This window comes from Gopherus evgoodei, chromosome 6 (assembly GCF_007399415.2).
Source record: "Gopherus evgoodei ecotype Sinaloan lineage chromosome 6, rGopEvg1_v1.p, whole genome shotgun sequence".
Classification (NCBI taxonomy): domain Eukaryota; kingdom Metazoa; phylum Chordata; order Testudines; family Testudinidae; genus Gopherus; species Gopherus evgoodei.
In genome coordinates, this window is record NC_044327.1 from 37,709,791 (window position 1) to 37,735,552 (window position 25,762).

The 25,762-nt window shown below is 40.6% G+C and overlaps 2 protein-coding genes across 5 annotated transcripts in view; both read left to right on the forward strand.

Annotated features, from left to right (window-relative positions):
* Nucleotides 1-3,900, forward strand: part of LOC115654102 (carnosine N-methyltransferase-like) — a 47,799-nt gene extending 43,899 nt beyond the window's left edge. For 3 of the 4 annotated variants that reach the window (XM_030568071.1, XM_030568072.1, XM_030568074.1), the window contains 3 exons: nucleotides 1,298-1,411; nucleotides 2,371-2,474; nucleotides 2,777-3,900. In XM_030568071.1, coding sequence (XP_030423931.1) covers nucleotides 1,298-1,411; nucleotides 2,371-2,474; nucleotides 2,777-2,893 — 335 coding nt within the window. In that variant the 3' untranslated portion in view covers nucleotides 2,894-3,900. Of the gene's footprint in view, nucleotides 1-1,297; nucleotides 1,412-2,370; nucleotides 2,475-2,776 lie in introns of those variants that run through there. The other variant, XR_004001093.1, reaches the window with a different exon arrangement.
* Nucleotides 3,901-7,327: 3,427 nt separating this feature from the next.
* C6H9orf40 (chromosome 6 C9orf40 homolog) lies at nucleotides 7,328-14,387 on the forward strand. The gene is made up of 2 exons (XM_030567336.1): nucleotides 7,328-7,771; nucleotides 13,003-14,387. Exons 1-2 carry the CDS (start codon nucleotides 7,391-7,393, stop codon nucleotides 13,159-13,161), a joined length of 540 nt encoding a protein of 179 aa, XP_030423196.1. The 5' UTR covers nucleotides 7,328-7,390; the 3' UTR covers nucleotides 13,162-14,387.
* Nucleotides 14,388-25,762: the final 11,375 nt, after the last annotated feature.

A 25,762-nucleotide genomic window follows, 5' to 3' on the forward strand; every position in this document is an offset into this window, starting at 1 on the left:
CAGCTCTTGAGCCTTGCTTAATGGAAATCTGGCCCTAAGGCTGTATGTGCACAGTGGTTCTCAAAGTTATTTGATCATGCCCTCCTTCTTTGTATGTGTAGTAGTTTCACATCCCTGTTCCTGTCACATATACCAATGTATGCAGCGGCAGTGTTTCGCTCTAATCAGTTTCGGCTTCGTTTTTTGCTTGAGCCCTTCCCACCCCCCACCCCCCCAATGGCATGAGTGATCCACTGTAATAAGAGCAAAATCAAAACTGTAGTTGTGATCTGTGCTTACAATTAAATACGCACACTGCATCGTAGCAGACAGATTAATGTACAAATGGCAACGACTTTGTATAATACTGTGCAAGCTTAATGAAAATCTCAAAATGCACAGCGCAGGGGCGGCTCTAGACGTTTCGCCACCTCAAGCATGGCATCATGCTGCAGGGGGCTCTCTGCCGGTCGCCAGTCCCACGGCTCCAGTGGACCTCCCGCCAGCATGCATGCGGAGGGTCCTCTGGTCCCGTGGCTTCTCTGGACCCTCGGCAGGCATGTCGCCGAAGGCATCCTGCCTGCCGCCCTCCCGGCGACCGGCAGAGCGCCCCCTGTGGCATGCCGCCCCAAGCATGTGCTTGGCATACTGGGGCCTGGAGCCGCCCCTGGCACAGCGCCATGTAGAGTCAAATGCACTGTGTCATCTGGAGACCTGATATGTGCAGAGGAATGTCCACAGTAAGGTTTCTTTTTTTTTTTTTTCATTTTTCTAAAGCTTCTCTCACACACACACGCACGCCTTCCCTTGGATGTATTCTGCCCCTCAGTCTGAGAACCTCTGACCTACATGGCAATTAAAAACTCAGTGCTGGCAGGGCTCAGGGTAAGCAGCTGTTTAAATGTGGTATAGATGTTCAGGCTTGGGCTGGAGCCCAGGCTCTACGACCTACAAGGTGGGAGGGTCCCAGAGCTCTGTCTGCAGAATGGCCCCAAATGTCTGCCCCACAATTAAGCAGCCTGAGCCCGTGTCACCTGTTACGGGCCAGCCCAGGGTTTTTACTTGCGGTGTAGGCATACCTTTATTGTCCTGCTTTTACAGTAACACAGTTTCATTGGTTTCCTTTCAATAAAATGTCAGGAAATATTCAACTTCTAGCCATTCTCTTTACTGTTAACTAAAGCTGATCTTAGGTGTGACTAAATATCTATATATTCTGATACTAAATGCTAAATACAAGCCAACGGTAAAGTCTTATACAGAGAATTGATGTTGCAGCCGATCATGTGCACTCGATAATGTATATTTCTTTGTACAGATATGTGGGACTGCATAGCTACCTGCTTCTTCATAGACACAGCGCATAATGTCATTGATTACATTGACACAATATGGAAAATTCTCAAACCAGGAGGAATATGGATAAATTTAGGTAAATTATTCATCTTCTTGCTCTCAGTTCTATTGCCTGACATGACCAATGGCCCCTGGTGAGTGGGAGGAGCAGTTGCAGGGGAAGTCCTGCTCAGCATTCATAGCCATGGAATCTTCAGCATTTTTACCTACCCTATTCTCTCAAGCCTCTGCACATGTGTCAACAGTGATTTTCAGATTCTTATTATTCAGCCAAATCTGAGTGAATTTTCATAAGGAAACAAAATGCATTTCCCATAGGCCACGTCCAGACTAGGTATTAAAATCGATTTTAGATACGCAACTTCAGCTACAGGAATAGCGTAGCTGAAGTCGAATTTCTAAAATCGAGGTACTCACCCGTCTGGACGGCGCGGCATCGATGTCCGCGGCTCTCCATGTCGATTCCGGAACTCCGTTCGGGTTGATGGAGTTCCGGAATCGATGTAAGCGCGCTCGGGGATCGATACATCGCGTCCAGACTAGACGCGATATATCGATCCCCGAGCAATCGATTTTAACCCGCCGATGCCGCGGGTTAGTCTGGACGTGGGCTAAGGCCTGAGGACTGCACCCTCCAAAGTGTCACATCTATACTCCAAAGCACTGAGGTGCTCAGTTTCTTAAATTATTAACCATTTCTTTTTAACGTTGGCAAAACAATGTATTTTCCGCCCAATCTTGTTCTCTCAGATGGCTGAACCATTTGTTTCTGAAACTTTAGTTTGCTAAAGCTGTAAGCAACTGAAAACGGGCTAATAATGAAAAATGGTAGACCACCTATATACGGGCACAGCTGTCAGCTAGCTCTACTTATCAGTTAGTTTACAGCTCAGGGTGTCATATTTTTTCTTCGTTGTTTTCATATTTATCCCAAATGCTATAGAATTGACTTCATATAAAAGTTTAGGTAAAAGTTTACTTCTGACAATAAAATTGGTATTAGTGTTACTGAATCCCTTTATCTTTGTATTCTAGGTCCTCTCCTTTACCACTTTGAAAACTTGGCAAATGAACTTTCTATAGAATTGAGTTATGAGGATATAAAAAATGTTATATTACAGTACGGATTCCATCTAGAGGTACGGATAGATTGTGAGTAATGCTTATTGGAGTAGATGGGTCAACCAAAACTATACATACTAGGGCTTTTCCTTAAATGTTGTTTAAAATAGGTTTTTAACTTTTAAGATGCTTACATGTTTATGTTGACAGTTGTAGTTATATTTAAGCTGTTTGGTTTTTAATTCATTAAAAGGTAAATAATACTGACTGTAAACACATAACAGTGATGACTGTTCAGAGGAGTAACACACATTTTGGAGGGAATTGCTTCAGGTGCTATTTCAGAAAATATTCTGAAAACTTCAATTTTTATTTTCAGGTGGAGAAAGAATCTGTATTGTCTACATACACTGTGAATGAACTATCCATGATGAAATACTACTATGAATGTGCATTGTTTGTGGTTAGGAAACCAGAGTTGCAGTGTTTCAAATAGATTCTTCAGAAAAAATGCTGGAGATAATGCTAAAATTTATAACACACAATGGACTAGGTAATGACTGGATACAACCTCAAATCAGTGGTGCCTTGTTTATTCTTAACAGGAATTTGAGAGTGTCTATTTTCTTAATACCTGTATTGCTATCCAGATATATTCTGTGCCATGCATATTTGTACCTTATTAGTGAATATGGAAGAAAATATACACATACACAGCCCTCATTCATCAGAGTGCATACAAACATCCCATTTTCACAAGTATAAAACTCCTGTTTTAATGTCTGCCATGAGGTTGTCCTGATAAAAATGGTTTAATAATTATTCAGCAGTACTGAAATCCAAAATAATTTCCCTTTTATCTGCAGCTGTTTGTAACATGCACAATATACAGCTCTCAAGATCTGTTGGAAAGGATGTACAATTCTATGTTTGATATCAGAACTGGGACTGTTGTTTTCACTTTCGATCTGAGGCTTAAAACAAAATATGTTTGTGTATTCTGCCTCAGTTTTTAAACAAAATTCTAATTGTTTTCATTTTTCCTTGTGGCTTTGTGAATGTTTAGAGGTATAATACAAGCTCAGCCACAGTTTAGAGAAGAATTTCTTATCAATTTAAAAAAATAGAATATTTACAAAATCTGAAATTTTTGAACAGTTCTAAAATGTTTCTTGAAAGCTGCATTCATTGTGACTTAGCGCTCCCAGGACCATTTTCTGTAGGACTGAAAATAGAAACAAAAGATAAAATGTTTTAGAAACTCTAAATTATAATTTTCTGGCCATGCTAAGCTTAGCAATCTATTCTAATAGTTTGTTGGCTTTGGTAATTTGAATATTGATATATGAAATCATAGTATGGAGTGAAACAAAGCATCATGACACAAAGGAGCAGGAGTAAATTAACCTTCGTCTGCTAATTCAGGAACTGCACTCTCACTTTGCCCATTTGAAGTTTATCAGTGTAACTTATCTGTTGCTTAAATAAAGTGTTTGAAGCATTTATTTTAAGGATTATTAGACAATAGAAAAATCCTGCTACTTTCTTTTTTTTAGAAAGCAGTTACACAGTTGGGATAACTGCCCAAAGTGTATGGCTGTGCTGTAATAATGGGGAGTCACTAAGTTTAAAATTAAGCAAATCCTATGTGTTGTACCTTCACCTTGCACAGGAGCTGCTCCGCCCCTGCCCCTTGTCTCTGTCTTTGCAGAGCTCATCCCTTACCCCTTCCTTATACCTGCTGTTGGAAGCAGCTCTGTCCCTTCCCTTGATGGAAAGGCAGCTACTGCCTCCAGGCTGCTGCTGCCCACTGATTATAAACCAGCCACTTCTTGTCCCCCCAGCTGCAGTACAGGCAGGAAGGGGTTAAGGGGGCATTGTGCACTAGCCCAGGGAACCTGCAGCCGTGGTTGGGATCTGGCAGAGAGGAGGAGAAGACACCAAACCCTAGCCCATGCAGAGTAAGAGTTGAGGGATCCTGGCTCCTTCTCTTCCCTGCAAGTGGCACCACCTGCCCTTTTTCACAGGCAGCAGCAGCAGGTAGGGCGGCCTCCTGCATATGCCCTTGGCTGAGGGGCACAGACAGGGCATAGGGGCTTAGCCTACTCCAGACAGCATAAGCTACCTGCTGAACGTGGGGCATAGATGGAGGGCTACTACCCAGGGACCAAAGGTTGTTCAAAGCTACCCCCAGGCTGGCAGAAATCAGAAGGTCTCAGTGCAGCATGGATAGAGCCTGAGGCTGGATCACAGGGCATGTCTAGAGCAGCAATCAGCTTGCTGTGCTCCAGCAATGTCTCTAAGTGCTTTACAAGCCACACTGCGCTGCTGGGAGTGAGGTGGGGATACCTCATTATACAGAGGGGAAGGACTTGCATTTAACCTCATGCAGCTGTGCAGGCATGTGTGTGTGCAGGGACCAGGGCCGGCTCTAGCCATTTTGTTGCCCCAAGCACGGTGGCACACCGCGGGGGGCACTCTGCCGCTCGCGTGTCCCGCGGCTCCGGTGGACCTCCCGCAGGTGTGCCTATGGATGATCCACCGGAGCTGCGGGACCGGCGGACCCTCCGCAGGGACGCCGGTGGGAGGTCTACCGGAGCGGCCTGCCGCCCTCCCGGCAACCGTGCTCCCTGCGGCATGCTGCCTCAAGCACGTGCTTGGTGCGCTGGGGCCTGGAGCCGGCCCTGGCAGGGACTGCACCTGCAGCCCTGAGAACTGGGCCCAGCTGCCTTGTTCCAGCTCTGAGTCCATCACCAAGGCAGGAATAGAGTCCAGGGAGCTGGGATCCTGTGGCAAAAGGCCTGGCTGAACTGGAAGTGTATGGCCAAAGGTGAGGCTGGCCAGAGGGCAGGGAGCTGGTTGTGAGATGGGAGGTGCTGTGAAGCTGCTTTGCATTGCACTGAAGAAGGCTCAGCGACTGACTGTGAGGCCATGCTGCAGTCACCAGGCCATATGGCATGCCTCCCACCTGCACGTCATCTCTGCTGCCAGCGTTCACTACCGAACCATTAAATTGTGCCTCAGCAATATCAACAGTTATGAGTTGCCTCTGCAGCAGCCCTTATATTTCTGATGTTCTGGTGTCAACCCTGGTAGAAATCTGGGGGGCTCATGACTCTGTGTGCTCCACCCCCACCCACCTCTGGCTGTTAGCAACAACTTCTATATTTGTTTCAGCATACCTAGGTTAATTGTTGGATATTTGATTGGAACTTCAAGGCAATTTACACGTGGTACTTTAATCTACCTCTAATATTGTGTTTCCTTGTTGTAAATTGCCTACTAAAGTAAATTAGATGGATATTAATCCACAGATTGTAATTTCATACAATTGTTTTGTATTTTGAAGTTATATAAATATTTTCTATGAGAATAATTATTAAATGGCTTGTGTTTAGAGGAAGGATCAAATTAACTGTTTTTGTTCTCTTTACATTAATCTAGTGGTTAACTTAGCTACACTATCATCCCCTTTGAAAATCCTTTTAAAAGTAAAAAAGGTATGGTAGGGAATCAAGCCATTTCCATGGAATGGGATTGGATAATAGTGAGTTTAAAATATCATAAATTGTAAAATCTCTCTCACTCATTTAGCTGTGGTACCTTGGCATTGATAAGGTCACTTAACTTTCTGTTTAAGGCAAATATTTCATGCTTCCAATTTTGCTTTAATTGAAAGTACAGTTTTAAAGTTCACATGGGCAAAAAGGCATTTACTATTTTAAATGCTGTCTAGGAGCATAAAGCCTGCACATTTTTAAAAACTGTTCTGCTCTGATCCCTATCCAGAAAACATTGGACTAACAGCAGTTTTCAGTAAAGGTTTACTTGCAGGTAGTCTGGACTTTCTAAAAGGAATGAGATTTTTGTTTTTTTAATAAAAATAAATTAGACTAATCTCAAGTAAAGCCCATTGAAAGCTTAGATGCTGCCATTAAGGGAAATAAAAATAAATAAACTCTTGCTGCCTTTAGAAGGCAACTAATGGTCTCCTGTGGCTTTTTTCCCCCCTGTACAATCTACTATAATCCTTTATACATAGATTAAAAAGCCTTTTTCATTTTTAAATTTGTTGAAATAAGGCACATTTAGGGTAAATGTTGATCATACCAGTCCCTTTAAACCTATATTATTGCCCAATCACTCTTGACCATTTAATTCAGTATGCACACTGTGTGGTACTGATTTTATTGAGATAATCCTTACTGGAATTGTCAGCTTGCTCCATCCCAAACCTAAATCATAATCAGTCCCCGTGGTGGAAAGCAGTTATGCCAAAGCGACAGCAAAATTTGTAATAGGATAAAGCTGAAAAAAGGTATGCAGGTTTGAGCTTCATCCCCAGAGGTACTATGTTCCAAGCAGGGATATACTAAATCCTTCTTCATGTGACTGGTATGCCCACAGCTGGATCCGGGTGGTGAATTGGAGGTGCTGAAGTGTACAGTATACAGTGGCTGAAATATAGCTCCTCTGTCCTGGGCAGGATTAAATCAAATCAGCACTTCTCAGCTCTAGTTTATAACATGGGTCCTAAACAGCTGGACCCTGGTAAATTACAGGTGGTTAGTGGGGTTGGGTAGCTCCGGGCCCCCGCTCCTGCTGGGTAGCTACAAAACAGGAGGGCGTTCCGAAGCCAGCAGCTAAACCTGAGAAAAGCGCAGGACGAGGTGACAGAGAAATGAGCAGCCGGGCGAGAGGTTCGCGCGGCAATAGCCAAAACACGTGGCAGTGTCTAGTCTCGCCCCTGCATTGGCGTGGAGTTGTCGGCCATGACGGCTGCAGGCCCAGCACTGCGCACCAGCGACTTGGTTGCATGCGCACTCCCCCTAGCGGGCACTGCGAGACGCGGAAGGGGAGGGAGGGATAGAAGTCCCGTAAGCCGCATGCGCGCCTAGCCACGCCCCGCCGGCTGGGAGAGAAGCGCTTGCGCCAGCGCGAGTCACAGAGGTAGCGCGGTTCCAGTGCTAGAGGCGTTCGCGCTCAGCCCCCGATGGCCAAGCGACACGCGGAGCCGCTAGTGTGTCACGTGCCCTGGAAGCGGTTCCTACCCGAGCCGCCTGCGCTGCTCCGCGCGCCCGGGAAGCGGCCGCGGGACGGCCCCGAGCCGTGGAGCCCCGTCCGCGCGGTACCTGGGGGCTCTGGCCAGAAGCGGAAACTGGAGGAGGCCGAGGCGCCTCCGGGGAAGCGGCCTGGACTCAAGGGCAACGAGCCCGAGGAGGAGTCCGGAGACCCCGCCAGCCTGGGAGGGACAATGCGGCAACAGCGCGGGGGGGACGTAGGGCCCCGGGCGGAACAGGCGATGCGGGCAGGCGGCGTCGGCTTTGGGGCGCGAAGCCCGGATCCTCGGGGGGAAGAGCGGGGAAGCGATGAGGTAAAGGGGGTGGGGGCGTCGTGCTGATTGGGGGGAGGGGGCTGTTACGGCTTCGGGAGAGTCCCAGCCTGCAGGCCGGGCTTGGTTCCGGCGGGTCAGAGCCCCTGTGCCAGGCGTGCCCGCACTGAGGGGAAAGCCGGGATGGGAGAGAGTCGGACACACCCCGCTCCTCGTTGGGGTGTCTCCCGCATGAGTACAAGCCCGGTAAAGTCAGGGCAGAAAGCACGGCGTGTCCTTCACACCAAACTCTCTTCTGTGGCCACACAAAGCACGTGCCATTAATGGCTGTAGCCAACAAGTGTTGGGTTTATTTGAAACACCTGGTGGTTCACTATCCAGATACAACTGCGCCTCCCAGCTGCCTCTGTGTAAATAGTGTTTGAAGGTTGAGCCTTACCATCTCTGCTTTTTAACATAGCATCTGTTGTAGCTGGACCAAGTTAGTGTTTTCCTACACAAGCGATTCTTCAGCTGAGCAATATATAAAGGTTATTTGAATCAGTCTCTAACCACAAAGCCATAGGTGCTGGAACTAGGGTATGCTCCAGCACCCCCTGACTTGCAGTAGTTTCCATGCATATGTATACAGTGTTTACAGTTTGGTTCAAGGACTCTCAGCACCCCTCACTATACAGATTGTTCCACCACCCCTGCACAAAATGTACTGGTTTAACGCAGTGCACAAACTTCACTCTAATTTTAACTAGATGAGGTACCTTACTTTGTATTTCTAAGATTTCTGTGTAGCTTGTGCCTCCTGTAAATGGAGTCTTCCATGGATTACGCATGCCTCCTTCAGGGGGTGTTTCATCCCACTGGGACACTGCAAGGATCTGTAACACCACTCTCCCTCTCTGTACTCATTCTCCAGGCAGAAGGTAAAACCCAACTTTTCCTGAATGCATGACAGTTTAGTTTGACTTTTCTCTTCAACATTGGAATACGCAGAGGAGTCCTAAAGATATACAATGTTAATGGCTGACAACATTCTGGATTCCTAAATCCAAAGAGTTGAGGTTTCTCAGAGACTAATTTTTCACTGAAAATTTTCCCTGGCACAGCTGTTCTGTGCAGTGCTGCCAGAGTGACCCAGTTGAAGCAACAGGTCCAGTGGGAAGATGTCACAAATAAGTATCAGTTCAATTATTATTCTGATAAAAGTGCAATTTGCAGATCTGTGATACTGTCCATTATATGCAATATTATAATGTAGGGGGAAAGTACATACTTCTAACCTGTTGCGTATCTTTAAACCTGTGGTAAGGCAGAAAAATAAATGTAGATTTAAAAAATAAAACTAAATGGCAACAGAAGGCAAGAGTTCTAAAACAGTTAACTTTTGCTGAAAGAAATTCCTAAATAAAACAACCGTAAAACCTCCTCCCCAATTATAAATCAAGCTGGGGGTGGAAAGGATCTGTTAGTTCATCTCCTTGCCAATTTAGGTGTTTTAACTGAAAATAGAAGCCTTGACCAAATTAACGGGGAGTTCTTGGAGACTTAATATTTTTGAAAATCGGGCTAATTATAGACTTAAGACCCGTTTTAGGTACCCATTTTTAAAAATCTGGGTCCTTGAAGACATAACTATGTTCAACTGAGAGCTGTGTTGGGCTTTCTGATTTCCACATACAGTGTCATGTTATCTTCTCCTGCTCCTCTTTCTTTCCCTCGTGGTCAGAAATGTACATATGAAATGTGTAGAATTATCCCACAAATGAAGTGAGGAAGGATTTTTCAATTCAATGGAAAACCCATACTAGGCCAGGCTTCATACAAGAACATATCTCTGGAAGGAGAAAAGACAGACTCCTTCCTCCATTGAGTATTTTGGTAGCACAAGTTGGTTTAAGGATTTGTATTGGAAATCTTGAGTTCATTATTTATCTTTGTTTTTACCTTAAGTCAGAGTAATTGTAATTTCTAATTGTAATTATGTAAACCTTTTTTCTTATATAGAAGACTGTAAACATACCTTGTTCAGTCTTACTAAAGAGACAGATATGACTTACTGAAAATTCTGCAGAAAGATTTTATAAAGATTTGTAAATTTCTGTTCTTAAACCATCTTTTGGGCTATATGTTGACAAATAAGTCTTGACAAATTTACTAGTTTCTATAAACTGCTTAGGGTGCTTCTTTTTTATGTCATCTAGCTTCAAATTGATCAGACATACACACTCCTGAAGAGGTGGAGTTTTCTGATAATAGAGCTACTGGGTTACTTTACCCCTCTAATGTGTTTGTTTGGGGTCTGGCACACAGATAACTCCATCATTGAGGTTTCTACTGCTCGTAGCTCTCCCAAACAGCAGCATAATGAAATTTGACATTATTCATAATTGTATTGCTTCCTATAGATGTCATTAATAGTAGCACAACAAAGCTGTGAATAACTGCACTTGTCCTAGACCTGACTTTTTGCACACTCAAGAAGACAGCATAGTTTGTCACATATGGGAGTTTATCTTTGTACCAGTAGAGTTAGAAAAATCGGTCTTCTAAAACCAAAGATTAAATTCTGCAGAAATTGATGGTTTATGGCCTTTAGGCGTTCCACTTACCCTCAACAAGTAGATTTTCGAAGCCCTGTTTTGAAAATATTCCACAGTTACACAAAAGATCTGACCTTTTTCTACACATTCATTTTGCTAGTATTTGGCACATGCAGCGATCTTTTGTGGTCTGAAGTTATCCTTTCTTTGGCAGTGTAGGTTGTGCATGATACAAAGAGTCTTTCTCTTTATGTTTATTTTTTCCTTTAGATAAATAAACTGAGGTCCTGATCCTACAACAACTTACACACATGCTTAAAGTTAAGCACATGAGTGGTCCCATATCAAATTAAGCATGTGACTTCTTTTCATTGGGGCCCTATATTGTAACCACTTGGGAGCAGGGATTGTCTGCTATATGGTTGTACAATTCCTAGCACAATCATACCCTAACTTGTTTGAAGCCTGTGTAAGCTTTGACAATGTAAATCGTTACTTTTTATTTGCATCATTGATACTATGCAATATAAAAATTTAAATTTGAAGGATTTTTATGCCTGCAGTCCTCTATATTATAAATGAAATTTTGTTTTTATTTCAATTAAAATGTAAATAGCTCTTCTATCTCTATGGCACTACATTCTCCTACTGCTTGTGGCGCGGACATCTAGCTTATGGGCATACCATGCTGTTTTAGTCTGTTTCCAAAGAACTTGTATAAATGAAAAACACAGTTTGTGATAGTAAGCAGTAAAGTGCCTAGCATAATGGTGTTCTGGTCCTTGACTAGAGTTCCTGGGCACTATGATAATACAAATAATAAATGATGATGATGATAATAAAGTGCACTTGTATGAGAACGTAGGCTTTGCAGAATGGCTAGAGATCGTCATAAAAATTGCATGTTGAGTTCAAACACTTAATATTATGACACCAAATGACTGCCTGATAATTCCATGTTGTTATTTGATCACATTTTATTCTCTTCTACTGCGGAGCCAGCAGAGGGTGCAAAATTTTATTATTTTAAAAGCCACGTCTACACTGAATGTTGCCATTTCAGTAGTTAGAAATACCATATTTATTTCAGACTGCATTAGAAATGGAAAGAATTGTTTCAAGATTCTGAGTATTAGAAACAATACAGTAAAACAAAATTATACAGAAATACATGTCATTTTAAGTTGTGACAGGAGTAATTGTTTTTGCTTAGTCCCTTAGTTTAGGAAGGAATCATGAGTCTGGAGGAACAACTTTTATACATAACAGATATTTTATATATTCCACAATGGATGACTTGGAGGTTTACTTATGTTCCCTTTTTATGGTCTGTGTTTCTTCAACAGAAACAGTCTTTGCTTGGAGTGTCTCACTCCATTAACTTTAATGCTGCTGATTTGAGTAATAATCTCTGGCTAAAAACAGATAGCAGATTTGCTAGCTGAAAGGGAAGAAACAGTTTTGTAACAAATCTGTCTGTAGAGTAAATCAGTAATGAATTTGTTCCAGTCTTATCAGTGTCATCTGCACTGCTTATCATAGACCCTGGTGAAAATGCTTTATTAACATTGCTTTGTTTGTATTTGCATATATGTAGATATAGAAAGAAAAAATGAACAGAAATCTTTTCTAATATATTGCTTTCACTGTAGCCACCATTCTTTAAATATATCTACCATAGATGCATTCAGTTCTCTACTGGGGAAATACTTATGATTCTCATAACTGATAACACGGCAGGGGTGAGCAAACTTTTTGGCCCAAGAGCCATATCTGGGTGGGGAAATTGCATGCAGAGCTATGAATGTAGGGAGTACAGGGTGTGGGAGGGGATGAGATGTGCAGGAAGGGGCTCAGGGAAGGGGGTTGGGGTGCAGGGAGAGGTGTGGTGTCTGGAAGGGGGCTGGGGGTTGGAGGCTCAGGGAAGGGGGTTGGGGTGCAGGGAGAGGTGTGGTGTCTGGAAGGGGGTTGGGGGTTGGAGGCTCAGGGCAGGGGGTTGGGATGCAGGAGAGGTGTGGGGCCCGGCCCTACTTACCTGGAGCAGCTCCAGGGTGGCAGTTGCCGGCACCACCTCCCTGTGGCCCCTCGGGGAGGGCAGAGGGCTCTGCACGCTGCCCTCACCTGTGGGTTCCACACCCAAAGCTTCCATTGGCCGGGAACAGGGAACCGTGGCCAATGGGAGCTTTGGGTGTGGAACCCACAGATGAAGGCAGTGCGCAGAGCCCCTCCTCCCTTCCCCAGGGGCCACAGGGATGTGGTGCCGGCTGGTTCCAGGAGCGGCGCGGGGTGCCAATCCTGAGGGGCTAGATCCAAAGCCCTGAGGGGCCAGATACAGCCTGCAGGCCATAGTTTGCCCACCCCTGACTTATGGAAATGTTCTTGAATATTCCTTAAGCTAAGAAACTCTCATGAGTCTCAGACTTTGATATTGTGTGTAGCGTTCGTGTATTTCGAACTGAGCTGCAGTAGACGTGATTGTACACAAGGTACTCAAAGACAATACAGTAGTCCTCTGCAAAAATATTTAAATTATGCCAAAAACAGAAGCAAATTATTTGATTAGGATTGTCTGTTATTTTTTAATGTATTACATTTAAAACATTTAAGAAAGTAAAATATATAACCCTAAAACCATCTGGGAAATCTCTCTTGATTCAGTTTCTTTTGCGAAGGGGGTTATTCTCTTCTTTCTACTGCAGTGCCATACATTAACACATTTTGTTTTTATTTCTAAAGCATAAGGAAGAATTTTGGCAATACAACTCATTCCAGTACTGGAGAGCACCATTACCTGTTATTGATCTGTCTGTCATTCTGGACTTAGATGGGAAGAACATGTCAGATGCAAGAACTACTTCCAGGACTGAAATCATAGAGACTGAAATGGAGACCTGAGTAATTAATTCCTCGTAGCAAATCTATTTTGAGGAGGCTTGTTTCTGTCCGTGTTCAGGTTTTTATTACTTTGGAACAATAAGTATGTTTCTGACATTTTGAAAAAAGAATTTTATACTTTTGTCAATCTGCACAAGTAAGAATGAGTTTGTTTACTTTGAAGGGTCATTGTTGGACACTTGCCAATAAACTGGAAAGGTGAATTTACCTATACAACGAAGAGAAGGCTACTGACGCAGGACTGGCAGAAATATTTGAAAATATGGATGTGTAACAATTTGTAGAAAATCAGAATTTATTTCTGGACTTTCAGAGCCAGCAAAATGAATAGCTTGGAGCATTACCGGTAGAAGACAAATGCCAAAACATTCCTCCTGCCGTGAACAGAAAGGATGTAGTTAACATACATAAAAGTGAGACTTTTATACCATGCACTTATTTAAAAAACTACACCAAAACAGCCACCTTTACAATCTTTTGTGATGTTTTTGCTTTAGATGTTGAACAAAAACAATCAATCAGATTTCTGTGCAAACCAGAAATGACTATGGTGGGATATTCTTTTCTGCTCAGAGCTGCCCTAAGTTACTTCACCTTCTCTCTAGTGATAACTCGAAGCAGTGGGTGGCTGGTGGGTATTTTGTTTTCTTTTTCACATGCTCAAGTTAGCGCTATTCCCGTTATTTGTGTCATTGGGTTTAGAACATTTTGTGGAGTTGAACTACCTGAGATGTACAAAGCTGACAAGAAGAGCAGTGTGAAATGATTAGGCACGTTTTCAGGGTTGAGTGATTTAGGTCCTGGGCCTGCAAAGACTTGAGCACATACATAACTTTTCACACCTATGTAGTTCCATTGAGTTAATGTGCTGCTGCAGGATTGGGACATTAGAGCTCTTGTCGGTGGTAATTGGCTGAAATTAGATGTCTTATCAGTGAACTTTGATTTCCATGTGATTTGTCTCCAAGTATGGTGGAAACGAGATATTTTTGTTGGTATCATATCTGCTTTGAGAAAGTTTTTGGTAAATTTTTAAAAAACTTATTTTGTTAAAAACAATAAAGTTTTCAATGTAGATTTCAGCATTTTTGTACTATATTTAAACTACCCAACTTTTCTTCTGTCTTCAGAATGTTATTTACATAATTGTAATTTGTTATTGCTTGGATATGTTTGTTTACAGTACTAAGTTGGATTGCCTACTTAGTAAACATTTGGAAAATCCTTTTGAGTGTTTGTACTTTGTCTTCAGTCTTTACACTGTGTGCAGCTTGAATTCATTTTTTGTGGTGCGCACAGAGGTGAAGAAAGGGGCTAGACCTGGGCATAGTATGAAGCTTTTGCTGGAAATCTTCCTTACCATGCTGCTTCAGTGTATCCTCGTTCTCTCCTCAATATTCCCCTTTGCTGTGTTCCTCTAAATAGACTTATTGAACTCAAGTGGCCAGTATTGCTGGATATTTGTCAGGTTGTATTGGTGTTTTTATTTGACTAGACCTCAGTTGCACTACAGCAAAACAAAATGAATTTCATTTCAATTTGTATGTGATCCTACATTTCCAGAGGTGTAGCTAATGCTCTAATCATTGCTACTATATCACGGTTTCATTTTTTGTTTTAACTGTTCAATTTTTATTTGTTTTACAGCATCTTGGATTTAAAGGGACACAGTCAACTTTTTTTAAAAATCACTTGTGCATAATTTTTTTAAAAAATTATGTACTTTTCAATAACACTTATGTTTACTATAACTGAAAGAAGTTAGTAGAAAATAAGATTTTTCTTTCTTTTTTCTTTTTGTGATTTGATGACATCTTTGTGTGTGGTGAGTCCCCCTATTTCCATAAGTTCTTGTGGGTTATTTATGCAACAACAAAGTAGAAAAATCATTTTTAAAAATAGGAAAATAATATAAAATCACAAACTATTAAGGGAGTCAGGTGCAAGCATAGTACCTAAAATTATTTTTAATTTGATATTTTAAGCTGACCATATTTCTGGCAGTGTTTTTGTAAAACATAAATAACATGCACATTAACAAAGGTTACAGTCATACTCCACTACCCAGTTATTTAGCAGCCTATTGAACCAAACACTGACTAGACCCAATTACTGTTTCAAAAGGTGCCTCAGTTACCTTCAAAATTCCAGGTAAGAAAATGTGAGGCAGAAGAATAGAGAATTAAAAAAAAAAGTGTGTGTGAAATTAAACATCTTACACTGCATATGCTGAAAAGGCAAATTTGGTTACTAGTACATCATTGTTTTCTATATATCATCTGTGCAGGATTCTCACTCCTAGGTCATGTATTCTTTAGTACAAGACTCAGAACTGTTCTCATTCTCAAGATTAGAACACAAATCACGCCTCTTAATGGCTTTTGGGCACAACACTCATTTAAGTGTCTAGTTGGTGAAGGAGGTTTTTTACACGAAGGGCATGCGCAACAATATCAAAAGCCTTACTAAAATAAAGATACACCACTTCCACCCTACCCTCAAGGCTTGTTACCCTATCAAAGAAAGCTGTTAGATTGGTTTGGCACAATTTGTTCTTGATAAACCCATGCTGACTTGTTACTTATCTTCTAGGTGTTTATAAATTGATTGCGTGATTATTTTCTCCATTATCTTTCCGGATTCTGAAGTTAAGCTGGCTAGTCTGTAATTCTCTGGGTCGTCCATCTTTCTTTCTTTCTTTCTAAATATGTGGGCACTATATTTGCCCTTTTCCAGTTCTCTGGAATCTCTCCCGTGTTCCATGACATTTCAAAGATAATCACTAATGGCTCAGATATTTCCTCAGCCAGCTCAAAAGGCTGTGCACAGAACTTTTAATTTCCCCAGGAGTAAAGCTCATAGAAGATTCCTGGGGTGAGTTCGTAGGGGAAGAGGTTGCAGGAAGACGCTTATGGGCTAACATGCCCCTAGCATAATTCTTGCATGTTTTCTTGAAGCATCTGGTATGACATAGAGACAATATTAGATTGGATGGACAAAGCTGGTGTGACAAAGCAATTCTTGTGTTCCTTAGATGATGCTGGTGTCCCCCAGGGGTCTCTACTGGGCTCAGTCCTATTTAACATTCATAAATGATCTGGAAAAAAGGGTAAACAGTGAGGGGGCAAAATTTGCAGATGATACTAAACTACTTAAGATAAAAGCAGCAAAGAGACTAACGGACATATTGGAGCACAAGCTTTCGTGGGTGAATACCTACTTTGTCCCACGAAAGTTCATGCTCCAATACGTCTATAAGGTGCAACAGGACTCTTTGCTGCTTTTACAGATTCAGACTAACACAGCTACCCCTCTGATATTTAAAGATAGTGAACTCCCAGGCAGTCTCGAAGAGCTACAAAAGGCTCTCTCAAAACTGGGTCAGTGGCCAACAAAATGGCAGATAAAATTCAATGTTGATAAATGCAAAGTAATGCACATTGAAAAACATAATCCCAACTATACATATAAAATGATGGGGTCTAAATTAGCTGTTGCCACTCAAAGAGATCTTGGAGTCATTGTGGATAGTTCTCTGCAAACATCACTCAGTGAGTAGTGGCAGTCAAAAAAGCAGACAGAAACTTGAGAATCCTGTAAAGAAAGGGATTGATAATAAGACAAAATATCATATTGCCTTTATATAAATCCACGGTACGCCCACATCTTGAGTGGCAGATATGATCACCCCATCTCAAAAAAGATATATTGGAATTGGAAAAGATTCAGAAGAGGGCAACAAAAATGATTAGGGTTATGGAATGGCTGTCGCATGAGGAGAGATTAATAAAATGGGGACTTTTCAGCTTGAAAAAGAGAGGACTAGGTAGGGGATATAATAGAGGTCTAAAAAATCATTACTGATGTGGAGAAAATAAATAAGGAAGTGTTATTTACTCCTTGTCTTAACACACAATGTAGGAGGTCATCACATGAAATTAATAGGCAGCAGGATTAAAACAAAAGGAAGTATTTTTTTTCAAACAACGCATAGTCAACCTATGGGACTCTTTGCCAGAGGATGTTATGAAGGCCACGACTATAACAATTCAAAAAAGAACTAAATACGTTCATGAAGGATAGGTCCATCAATGGCTATTAGCCAGGATGGGCAGGGATGGTGTCCCTAGCCTCTGGAATTGGTGATGGGATGGATCACTTGATGATTACCTGTTCTGTTCATCCCCTCTGGGGCACCTGGCATTGGCCACTGTCTGAAGACAGGATACTGGGCTAGATGTACCTTTGGTCTGACCCAGTATGGCTGTTCTTATGATGTTAAATAACTTTTAGACCAACCTGGACATTTGACTGGGTTAATTATTTCAGAGCATTCAGTTATAACCTTGACACTGTAGGTGGCAGTGTGCATACACAATATTGTAAAACGGAATATTTTGTTTTCATTGGAATGTTATCCTGAACTATTGCTGAAAATTCAAGCAAGTGACATCGTGAATGTTAATCATTTCTTTACTGTAATTCACAACTGAAGGCAGATCAAGGCACAAGTTCCTGATTACAAGGTAACACAAGCTCTTCAATTTTATTACAGTAAAAACATTTCACCAGAGTTTTCAGAGTCCATCACCCTGTTTCTCTCTCTCAAAGCTTTTCAATTTAAGCACATGGAAATTTGTAGTAATTGTTTCTCAGCACTGTTTCCATTAGCTGCAGTTGCAAAGCAAGCTTTATCTGATTGTGTGGTGGATGGAAACTTCAGTCTAAAATTCAATGGCTGAAGGCTACATGAAGTTTATTCATTAGTCATAGGGATGAAGAAGGTAAGTATGTTAACTCATAAGAACGAGAGTTATTGTTAGGTGCAATATTTAAGAATTTTGTATATAACAGGCATTTGAAATGTATGATGAAATTTCTAATGTATTCTTAAAGTTTTAATTTATGATTCTTTTCAGTAACTAGTGAAAACAAGAATATGTTTGCTTCATTAAAATGTTCTTGAATTTAAACTGCATATTTTATTATGGGATTTGATTTCAATACAGTAAGCAATGCAGTTTTTAATCATCAGTGTTTCTCTTTAAGTGAACTCTTCTGTTAATATGAAGGTAATTTGAGCACTTTTGTGCCATGAAATGGTATCCAATATCATTGAACAAATGTACTTAAAACCATTCTTCCTATATTAAAACCATGCAAATCGCTCCAGAGTGTTATGGACTGGTTTTGTCTGAAGTAAAAACAGTTCCTTAATGCTATTTATTGCTAGCATCTGAAAAACTGGAAAGTGGTTTTCTGATAATATCATTTCATAGTTGACTGTATGGGCAATCGGACAGATTGTCTTTGGATTTTCTTGGAATGAACTGATGAAAGTGGGAACGGGCTTGTGAAGTACTGCACCTCTTTTTCTTTGTTTGTTCTATGATGACAGAATTTTTTAGGGATCTGATTTTAATATCGTGGAAACAAAACTGCATGAGAAATACGAGGCTGTGAAGAAGAAATTAAAAGAATAAGTTGTAGTGGCCTCAATGAAAACTTGAAGGAAAATGTTAGTTATCTCTGTTTTCTGTATATAGGACCACAGACATGAACTTTTACACAATGTATGACGCCACACACAGCTAAGTTTTATAATGCCCTTGTTTGGAATAATGCATGATATACTTCTAATTACATTGAAACATATATAATGTAGTCTCTCAGGATCAAACCTTAAGTGTCAAACCTACTGTTTCTTTATAAAGGGAAAGTGCAGAGTTGATTTCCTTTGTGATCTTTTATATTCCAGATTCTGTAATTTTTTTGTTAGTTTGTTTCCTCTCCCTTTTCTTCTTCGGATCTCAAACAGATAATTTTTGCTTCTAATTTTATAAATGCTGTACACATTAATTTGATAAATAAGAGATATACACTAAATGCTGCACAGTTTTACAATTGTCGGTTGTCAATCACAGTCTATTTTGACCAGACAGTATCATAAAATCTTGCTACTATGCTCATATTAGAGTGTTATTAATGTGCTTTTTAAGTATTCATTTTTATGAATTATGGAAAACCTTCTGTGGTTCAATGGTGGAGCACTATGCTTCAGATAATACTTTGTACTTCCTTGTAGTTAACATGCAATTTAAGAAGGAATACATGGCATGAAGGAGGAAAATATATAGCTTTTTTCTTATAATCAGGTGCATCAAAGTCATTCAGTGTTGACAGCCAAATTGTGCTCTCAGTTGCATTCTATAGTGACACCCTGAAGGCGAGGGGCAGGGGGCAGTGCGAATTCCCCCACCCCCCCCAAATAAAACCTCTTAAAATGAATAATATCCAAACTGAAGTGACTTTAAAAAATCAGCTTGAGCTGGAACCCAAATACTAAAATGCCTTAATCACAAGTAATATGATTGCATGGTGTAACTACAAGGTAAGGTTAAGATTTCTTTGATGCCTTAACTGTGCATTATCATTCTTTAGTATGAGGAAGTGGTGGTTTGGGTGGGTTGGTTGTTTTTTTTTCCCTCCTTCAATTACTGATATCTACTGTCAATCTTATTTTATGTAGTAGGGTTTTTTGGGTTTCCCCTTTTATGTGTGAATATATGCATTCAGATTCCCCACGAATAAAAATAAGAAACATTTTGCCTTTCAAGACCTGATTTTCAAGGTCTTTGTTTCTTCTGTATTGTTCTATTATAAGAGATAGAAAGAGCATTTGTTTTTGCAGGGGAAATACAGTATTCTAATTTAGAGCTAAATCCTGCAGACATTAAAAGAGTAGTACTTTATTGCCATGAGTAGACACTAAAATGGTGACATCAATAGGGCCATCCACAGTATTAACACTAAGTTTAGTAGTAAGCATTTGCAGGATTAAGCCCTTAGGACTCAGCAGATAAGTAATCAAGGAGACAATCATTTCCAATTATTTAAAAAGTATGTTTATTTGTATTGTCCACATCTATACATATTTTGTATTTATTTGGGGACTTAAGTAATTTATTTATAAAAATAGCTTTTCAGTTCACCTTAGAGAATCAAAACACAAATACTACTAGAAGTCAATACCTGTATTCACATACACAATTAATATGCAAGTATGTGACTCCCTTTGACCTGTTCATGGGAGCACCATTTGCATAGCAGAGAGCAGAATTTCGCCTGCAGTGTGTTACAAATTCTAGAAAACTGGAAAAAAGAAACGCATCACTCAGCAAAACAGCAATGTTTCAACAGATAATGAATTAAAAAGAGTATACAATGGGTTAAATCCTGGCCTCATATAAATCAGTGTCAAAGCTCCAGTTTATTTTTATGGGGCTAGGATTTCACTCAATGATTTAATATGTTCCTAAGATCAGAAAAACTTAAATAGCATTCTCAAAAACGAAGTGATTGATCCATCTGTCTGCTAATTTATCTAAGTTTTTATGAGACACCCACAATTGTAGTAACTGAGCACCTTAATAATAAAGAGTAAATACATAAGAATATAATAGCTTGTTCACTCATTATCTCAGGATCAGGCTCTAAATTGCTTGTAAAATATTGATGAGAATATTGAATTTTGGGGGGTTGTTGTAGTGTTTTTCCTGGTTTTTGATGTATCTTTTTCTGTTCTAGACAGTTTTAACCAAAATTAAATGATTTCCCATTACATTGATTCTTTGTATTTTATATCTATCCTTGATACAACTTAAAGTTCATTTTTGTGTCACAGATGTGCCAGTTACTAACACCAAATATTTCTGTGCCACTCAGAACTAGCAATTAATTGTTACAATATAACCATAGACGACAGGTACAACAGAATTAATATGACATCTCATTACTTTAAAAGAGACCATTTTGCTCTCCACTCAGCATGGACTTGAACTTGCAGACTCTGGAGGGCATGATAAGATTTTCCAATAATAACATATTTATGTCCACACTTCAGCTCTCTTTGTATATAGTTGCACTTCAACTATTCAAGGAATATGGACTTGATCCTACAAGAAACCTAGGTACTAGGAGAGAACCCTTGAAGCTGTACACTATCCCATCTCATGAAGTTTGATCTTGCAAACTCTTCCTCCTGTGAGTAAGGACTATTCTTTCCCATGAGCATAGGTTTGCAGGATCAGAACCATGGAGAGGTACTAGTACTGTTTGTTTATTACAGAAAGGATAGTTGCAGAAAGCAAAGTTCTAAATGTTAAACTTCAGTGTTTACAGTTTTAAAACATGGATGGATTGCTCATAACAAATGGTCTATCCACTGTAGAAATATGTAGTATGTATAGCTACCATCCTCCCATTCTCAACCTGTAATATTCCTACACCAATATCTGTAACCAGAAAAATGTTTCACTTTACTAAGGCCCAGATCCTTCAAATGTGTGTGTACTTAACACATAAATCATCCTATTTAAATCAGTGGGATTACTCAAATGAGAAAATTTACACACAAGTGCTTGAAGGACTGAATTATTTGGTTTTTTGGGTCTAACTGAATTAGGCTCAATGCAGAACCCAAGCTGGTGGGACCAAGGTGGTTGTGCCTGTGTGTTCAAGAGTTAAAGGTGCCTCCAAGTTTGTCCTCTTACATTAGGATTTGCCTGGGCAGCTGTGATCATTTTTAGATAACTTTTATTATTTTTGTAAAGAAACAAAGCAGTTATGTTTTTTAAATGTTTAAATGAATTCCAAAAGATTTTGTAAACTCAAAAACTCTTTTTGAGTCTAATAAAACATTAAGTTTTACCTCTAATGACAAATATTGGAAGTGCTGCTGATCAGTATCAGTGTTTGGATGGTCCTTGATCCATGTAGAGATGTCTGGCAGCAATAGCATGTGTTAACCACTGCTGTGTGAAGTGAATTTTCAGCTAATACACTTGGTTATATTTACCCCTTCAACAGCTAGGTGAACATTAGAACTAATTTAAATTAACTTTAAAAAAAGTTCTAGGTATCACAAGGAAAGACAAAGCAAATTCAGATTTGTTTTTTGTTTTTTTTTAAATATATTCCAAATAAGACCTGGGCAAACACTGAAGAAAAATTTACAAATAAAATATTTGCAGAATTCATATACACAAAGATTTTTGAATTATTCACCTGGCTCTATAGCCCTGATTCATCAAAACTCTTAAGCATGTGTTAAATCTCATTGAAGTCAAAACTCAGGCATGAGCTTTAATGCTTTACTAAATGAGGGTCTAAACAGTATTGATCAAATAATGTAGGGGAAAAAATACATTTTGGTTAACTTTATTTGACCAGTTCTATCCCTGTTCCCAATATAACAACTTTTTGCATTATATTAAGATTGTGTAATGTATTTTAAATATGATAAAATGGTGTGTGTGAGAGAGAGATTGCATAATGAAAAGTTTATGAATACAATTACCATTACATATATAAAGTTAATAGACAACTTTTATAGGAGTAATGGTATAATCCTATTTCCTGGACAAATTTCAATGTGAACATTACGCTCTACCTTAGAATTCTGCCTGCGGTCTAACCTGACTCAGGGCCTAGAGCAGGATCTTTACTAGAATTAAAGATTTTCAAATGAGGGTTCATAGAGGCAGAGATGGAGAAAGGAACCATATAGACAATTGTTACCAGTAATTATTTTCAGAGTAGCAGCTGTGCTTGTCTATATCCGCAAAAAGAACAGGAGTACTTGTGGCACCTTAGAGACTAACAAATTTATTTGAGCATAAGCTTTCATGGGCTACATCCCACTTCATCAGATGCATAAAATGGAACATATAGTGAGGAGATATATATACATAAAGAGAACATGAAAATGGGAGAGTTGCCCAACCAACTCTAAGAGGCTAATTAATTAAGATGAACTGTTGTCAGCAGGAGAAAAAAAGCTTTTGTAGTGATAATCAAGATAGCCTATTTAAGACAGTTTGACAAGAAGCTGTGAGGATACTTAACATGGGGGAAATAGATTCAATGTGTGTAATGGCTCAATTATTTTGTTCCTCATTCTTTTCTTCATCTCAACCCTTATTCTCTGCTCAAGTATGTAGGAAAAGGTGAAAGATAAACCCTATTTCAAAAGCTTGTGTTCGGGGAGGAAGAAACATGTTGGGAGTTCCCTATGTAGCAGCTTTGTATGTATGTCAGAGTTGGGTGTTGGCTCTTTCAGCACAAAATTATATATGGACATGCCTATAGTAGATCTTGCCTGGCTAAAGCCAGGCTGGTAAAGTATCCTGGGTTTCGTATATTTCCTGAACAGTAGGCTTGATCCATCAGACCATAGTGGACATATATTATAATGTTCTGGATATGGCATGGAAACAAGTGGATATTAGTCTCCCTAAAATCATCTTTGTTTTGAAGAGTTCTTACACCCTTAACAAAGCTGGAAAAGAACATCTGCTGTTCTCAAACTTATCTTTTTGGTTCAGTTCTGATTATATGATATCTGGATTGTGGTCGAAATAAGATACTTCACTTAGGTGGAATATCAGAAGCAGAGAATGTGGCACTCTGAAGACTTGATTCTAATGGGTACAAAAGAGCCCCTGGCTAAGCTCACCTATTCTTGTAGATGTTGTTGCTGTTAGTAATACCTTACAGATAAGAAATGATACACTGAAGACAAAGAATGGGTAAATGAGCTCTCTGATCTAAAGGTGAGTCCCACTGAAATAGGATTGATTGATTTTCTAGGAAAATTGTAATAGGAACATCTCGGTAATTCAGACACAAGGAGATAATGTGGTAAAAAGGTAGAATATGCATAGATTCCTGATGGTTAAAATGATAGTTAAGTGGTCTGTGAGGGTATGTCTACACTGAAACAAACACCTGCAACTGGCCCATGTCAGCTGACTTATGCTCACAGAGCTCAGGCTGAAGGGCTGTAAAATTGTAATATAGATATTCAGGCATGGGCTGACCCAAAGCCTGGGCTCCAGCCCAGGCCCAAACATTTACACTGCATTTTTATAGCCTTGCAGCTCAAGTCCCACAAGTCAGAGTTAGCTGATATGAGGTTAGATATATCCTGAGGTATCAAATATTGGGTCTTTAGAAAATCCTTGTTTCAGTTATTGGTGAATATGGTGGTAAAGTTTACAACAGAGTTAAGGTGATTATACTGGTGGAGTATACTATAAAATATTTTTTATTTTTATGCAATTAGTATTAGAGATGACCCACACTGAGCCCTGTCCAATGCTAGGGAAAACATAAAATCTGTCATGACTGAAAGAATTCATATAGTTTGTAATGAGGTGTGAGAAACATGGAATTGTGAAAATGCCAAATGCCCTCCGTCCCTCACTGAAATGAACACAGGCAGATGTGTGCCCCTGCTTGGACCCACAATGAAACCTATGGGGTGTACCTGTGCACAACTCATTGCAGAACCAGAACCTACATTGTAGGCAGTGTTAGTAGCAATGTCTGTTACTAAAGTTGTCCAACACTCAGGGCCGGTGCAACCATTTAGGCGACCTAGGTGGTCGCCTAGAGTGCTGGGATTTGGGGGGCAGCATTTTCTTCAGCAGCAACCATGGCAGCCGGTTCTTCGGCCGCCCTGGTCACCGCCGGCATTTAGGTGGAGGAAGCTGGGGTAGAGGGAGTGCGGGGAGGGCCTCCTGCAGCAAATAAGGGGGTGGCAGCACACAGGGGAACTCCCTGCCCCAGCTCACCCCTGCTCCATCTCCACCCCAGGCACGTCGTGTCTGCTTCACTTCCACCTCCCAGGCTTGCGGCACCAATCAGCTTAGTCGCCACAAGCCTGGGAGGTGTGAGAAGTGAAGCAGCAACGGTGTGCTCAAGGTGCTCAGAGCAGGGGTAAGCTGGGGCGGGGGGGTGCCTCAGGGTGGAGAGGGTAGGTGCCATGAGGGGGCACCTCAGGGCGGAGGGGGAGAGCTGCCACGGGGGGGGGCACCTCAGGGCGGGGGCTCAAGATGGAAGTTTTGCCTAGGGCGCAAAACATCCTTGCACTGGCCCTGCCCACACTTTCCATTGTAAGACCCAGTTTATAGGTTTACCAAAATGTAACTGTTTGGGCTGAAAATTTCCATGCTGTGTGTGTGACTCAGGGTGAATTTATGTATTTCTTGGAAAATGTCACCCAGAATGACTTGGCTGGTTTTGAGAATGAGATTAGAAAAAAATACATTATTTTGCCCATGGTAAAAAGTCATGGTGACCTTTTTCTTTGAGATGCTTTAGCACCCCCCGTGTTTAGGAGTAAAAACTTGAAATTTAGCAGGGGGTTGCCTATGGGTACCTGATATAGAGGGCTGCACAATTAAAAAAAAAAATCTTATCAGTGCTCTTTTGTACAGTTCTCTGTTACTTAACCACCATCTCTGGTAGAGCTGGGAAAGTGAGAGGAACAAGTAGCAAAAAAAAAAATTTCCTGTTTATTTTTCAAAAATTTGAAACTTTGCCGGATTTTTTTGGAACCTCCCTGCACCCAAACCTAGTTTTACACCATACCTGGTTCCTCGTGAAATTTTGATTTTATCCCTAAACTGTAATTGCTCTTTCAAACACTCAAACCCCCCATCCCTTCCCCAAAAAACCCACTTCTCCTGCTTATACTTCATAATAGCAACGCGATGCTTCAGGGTGTGTCATGCTGGGATGGTTGTGGCAGGAGCCG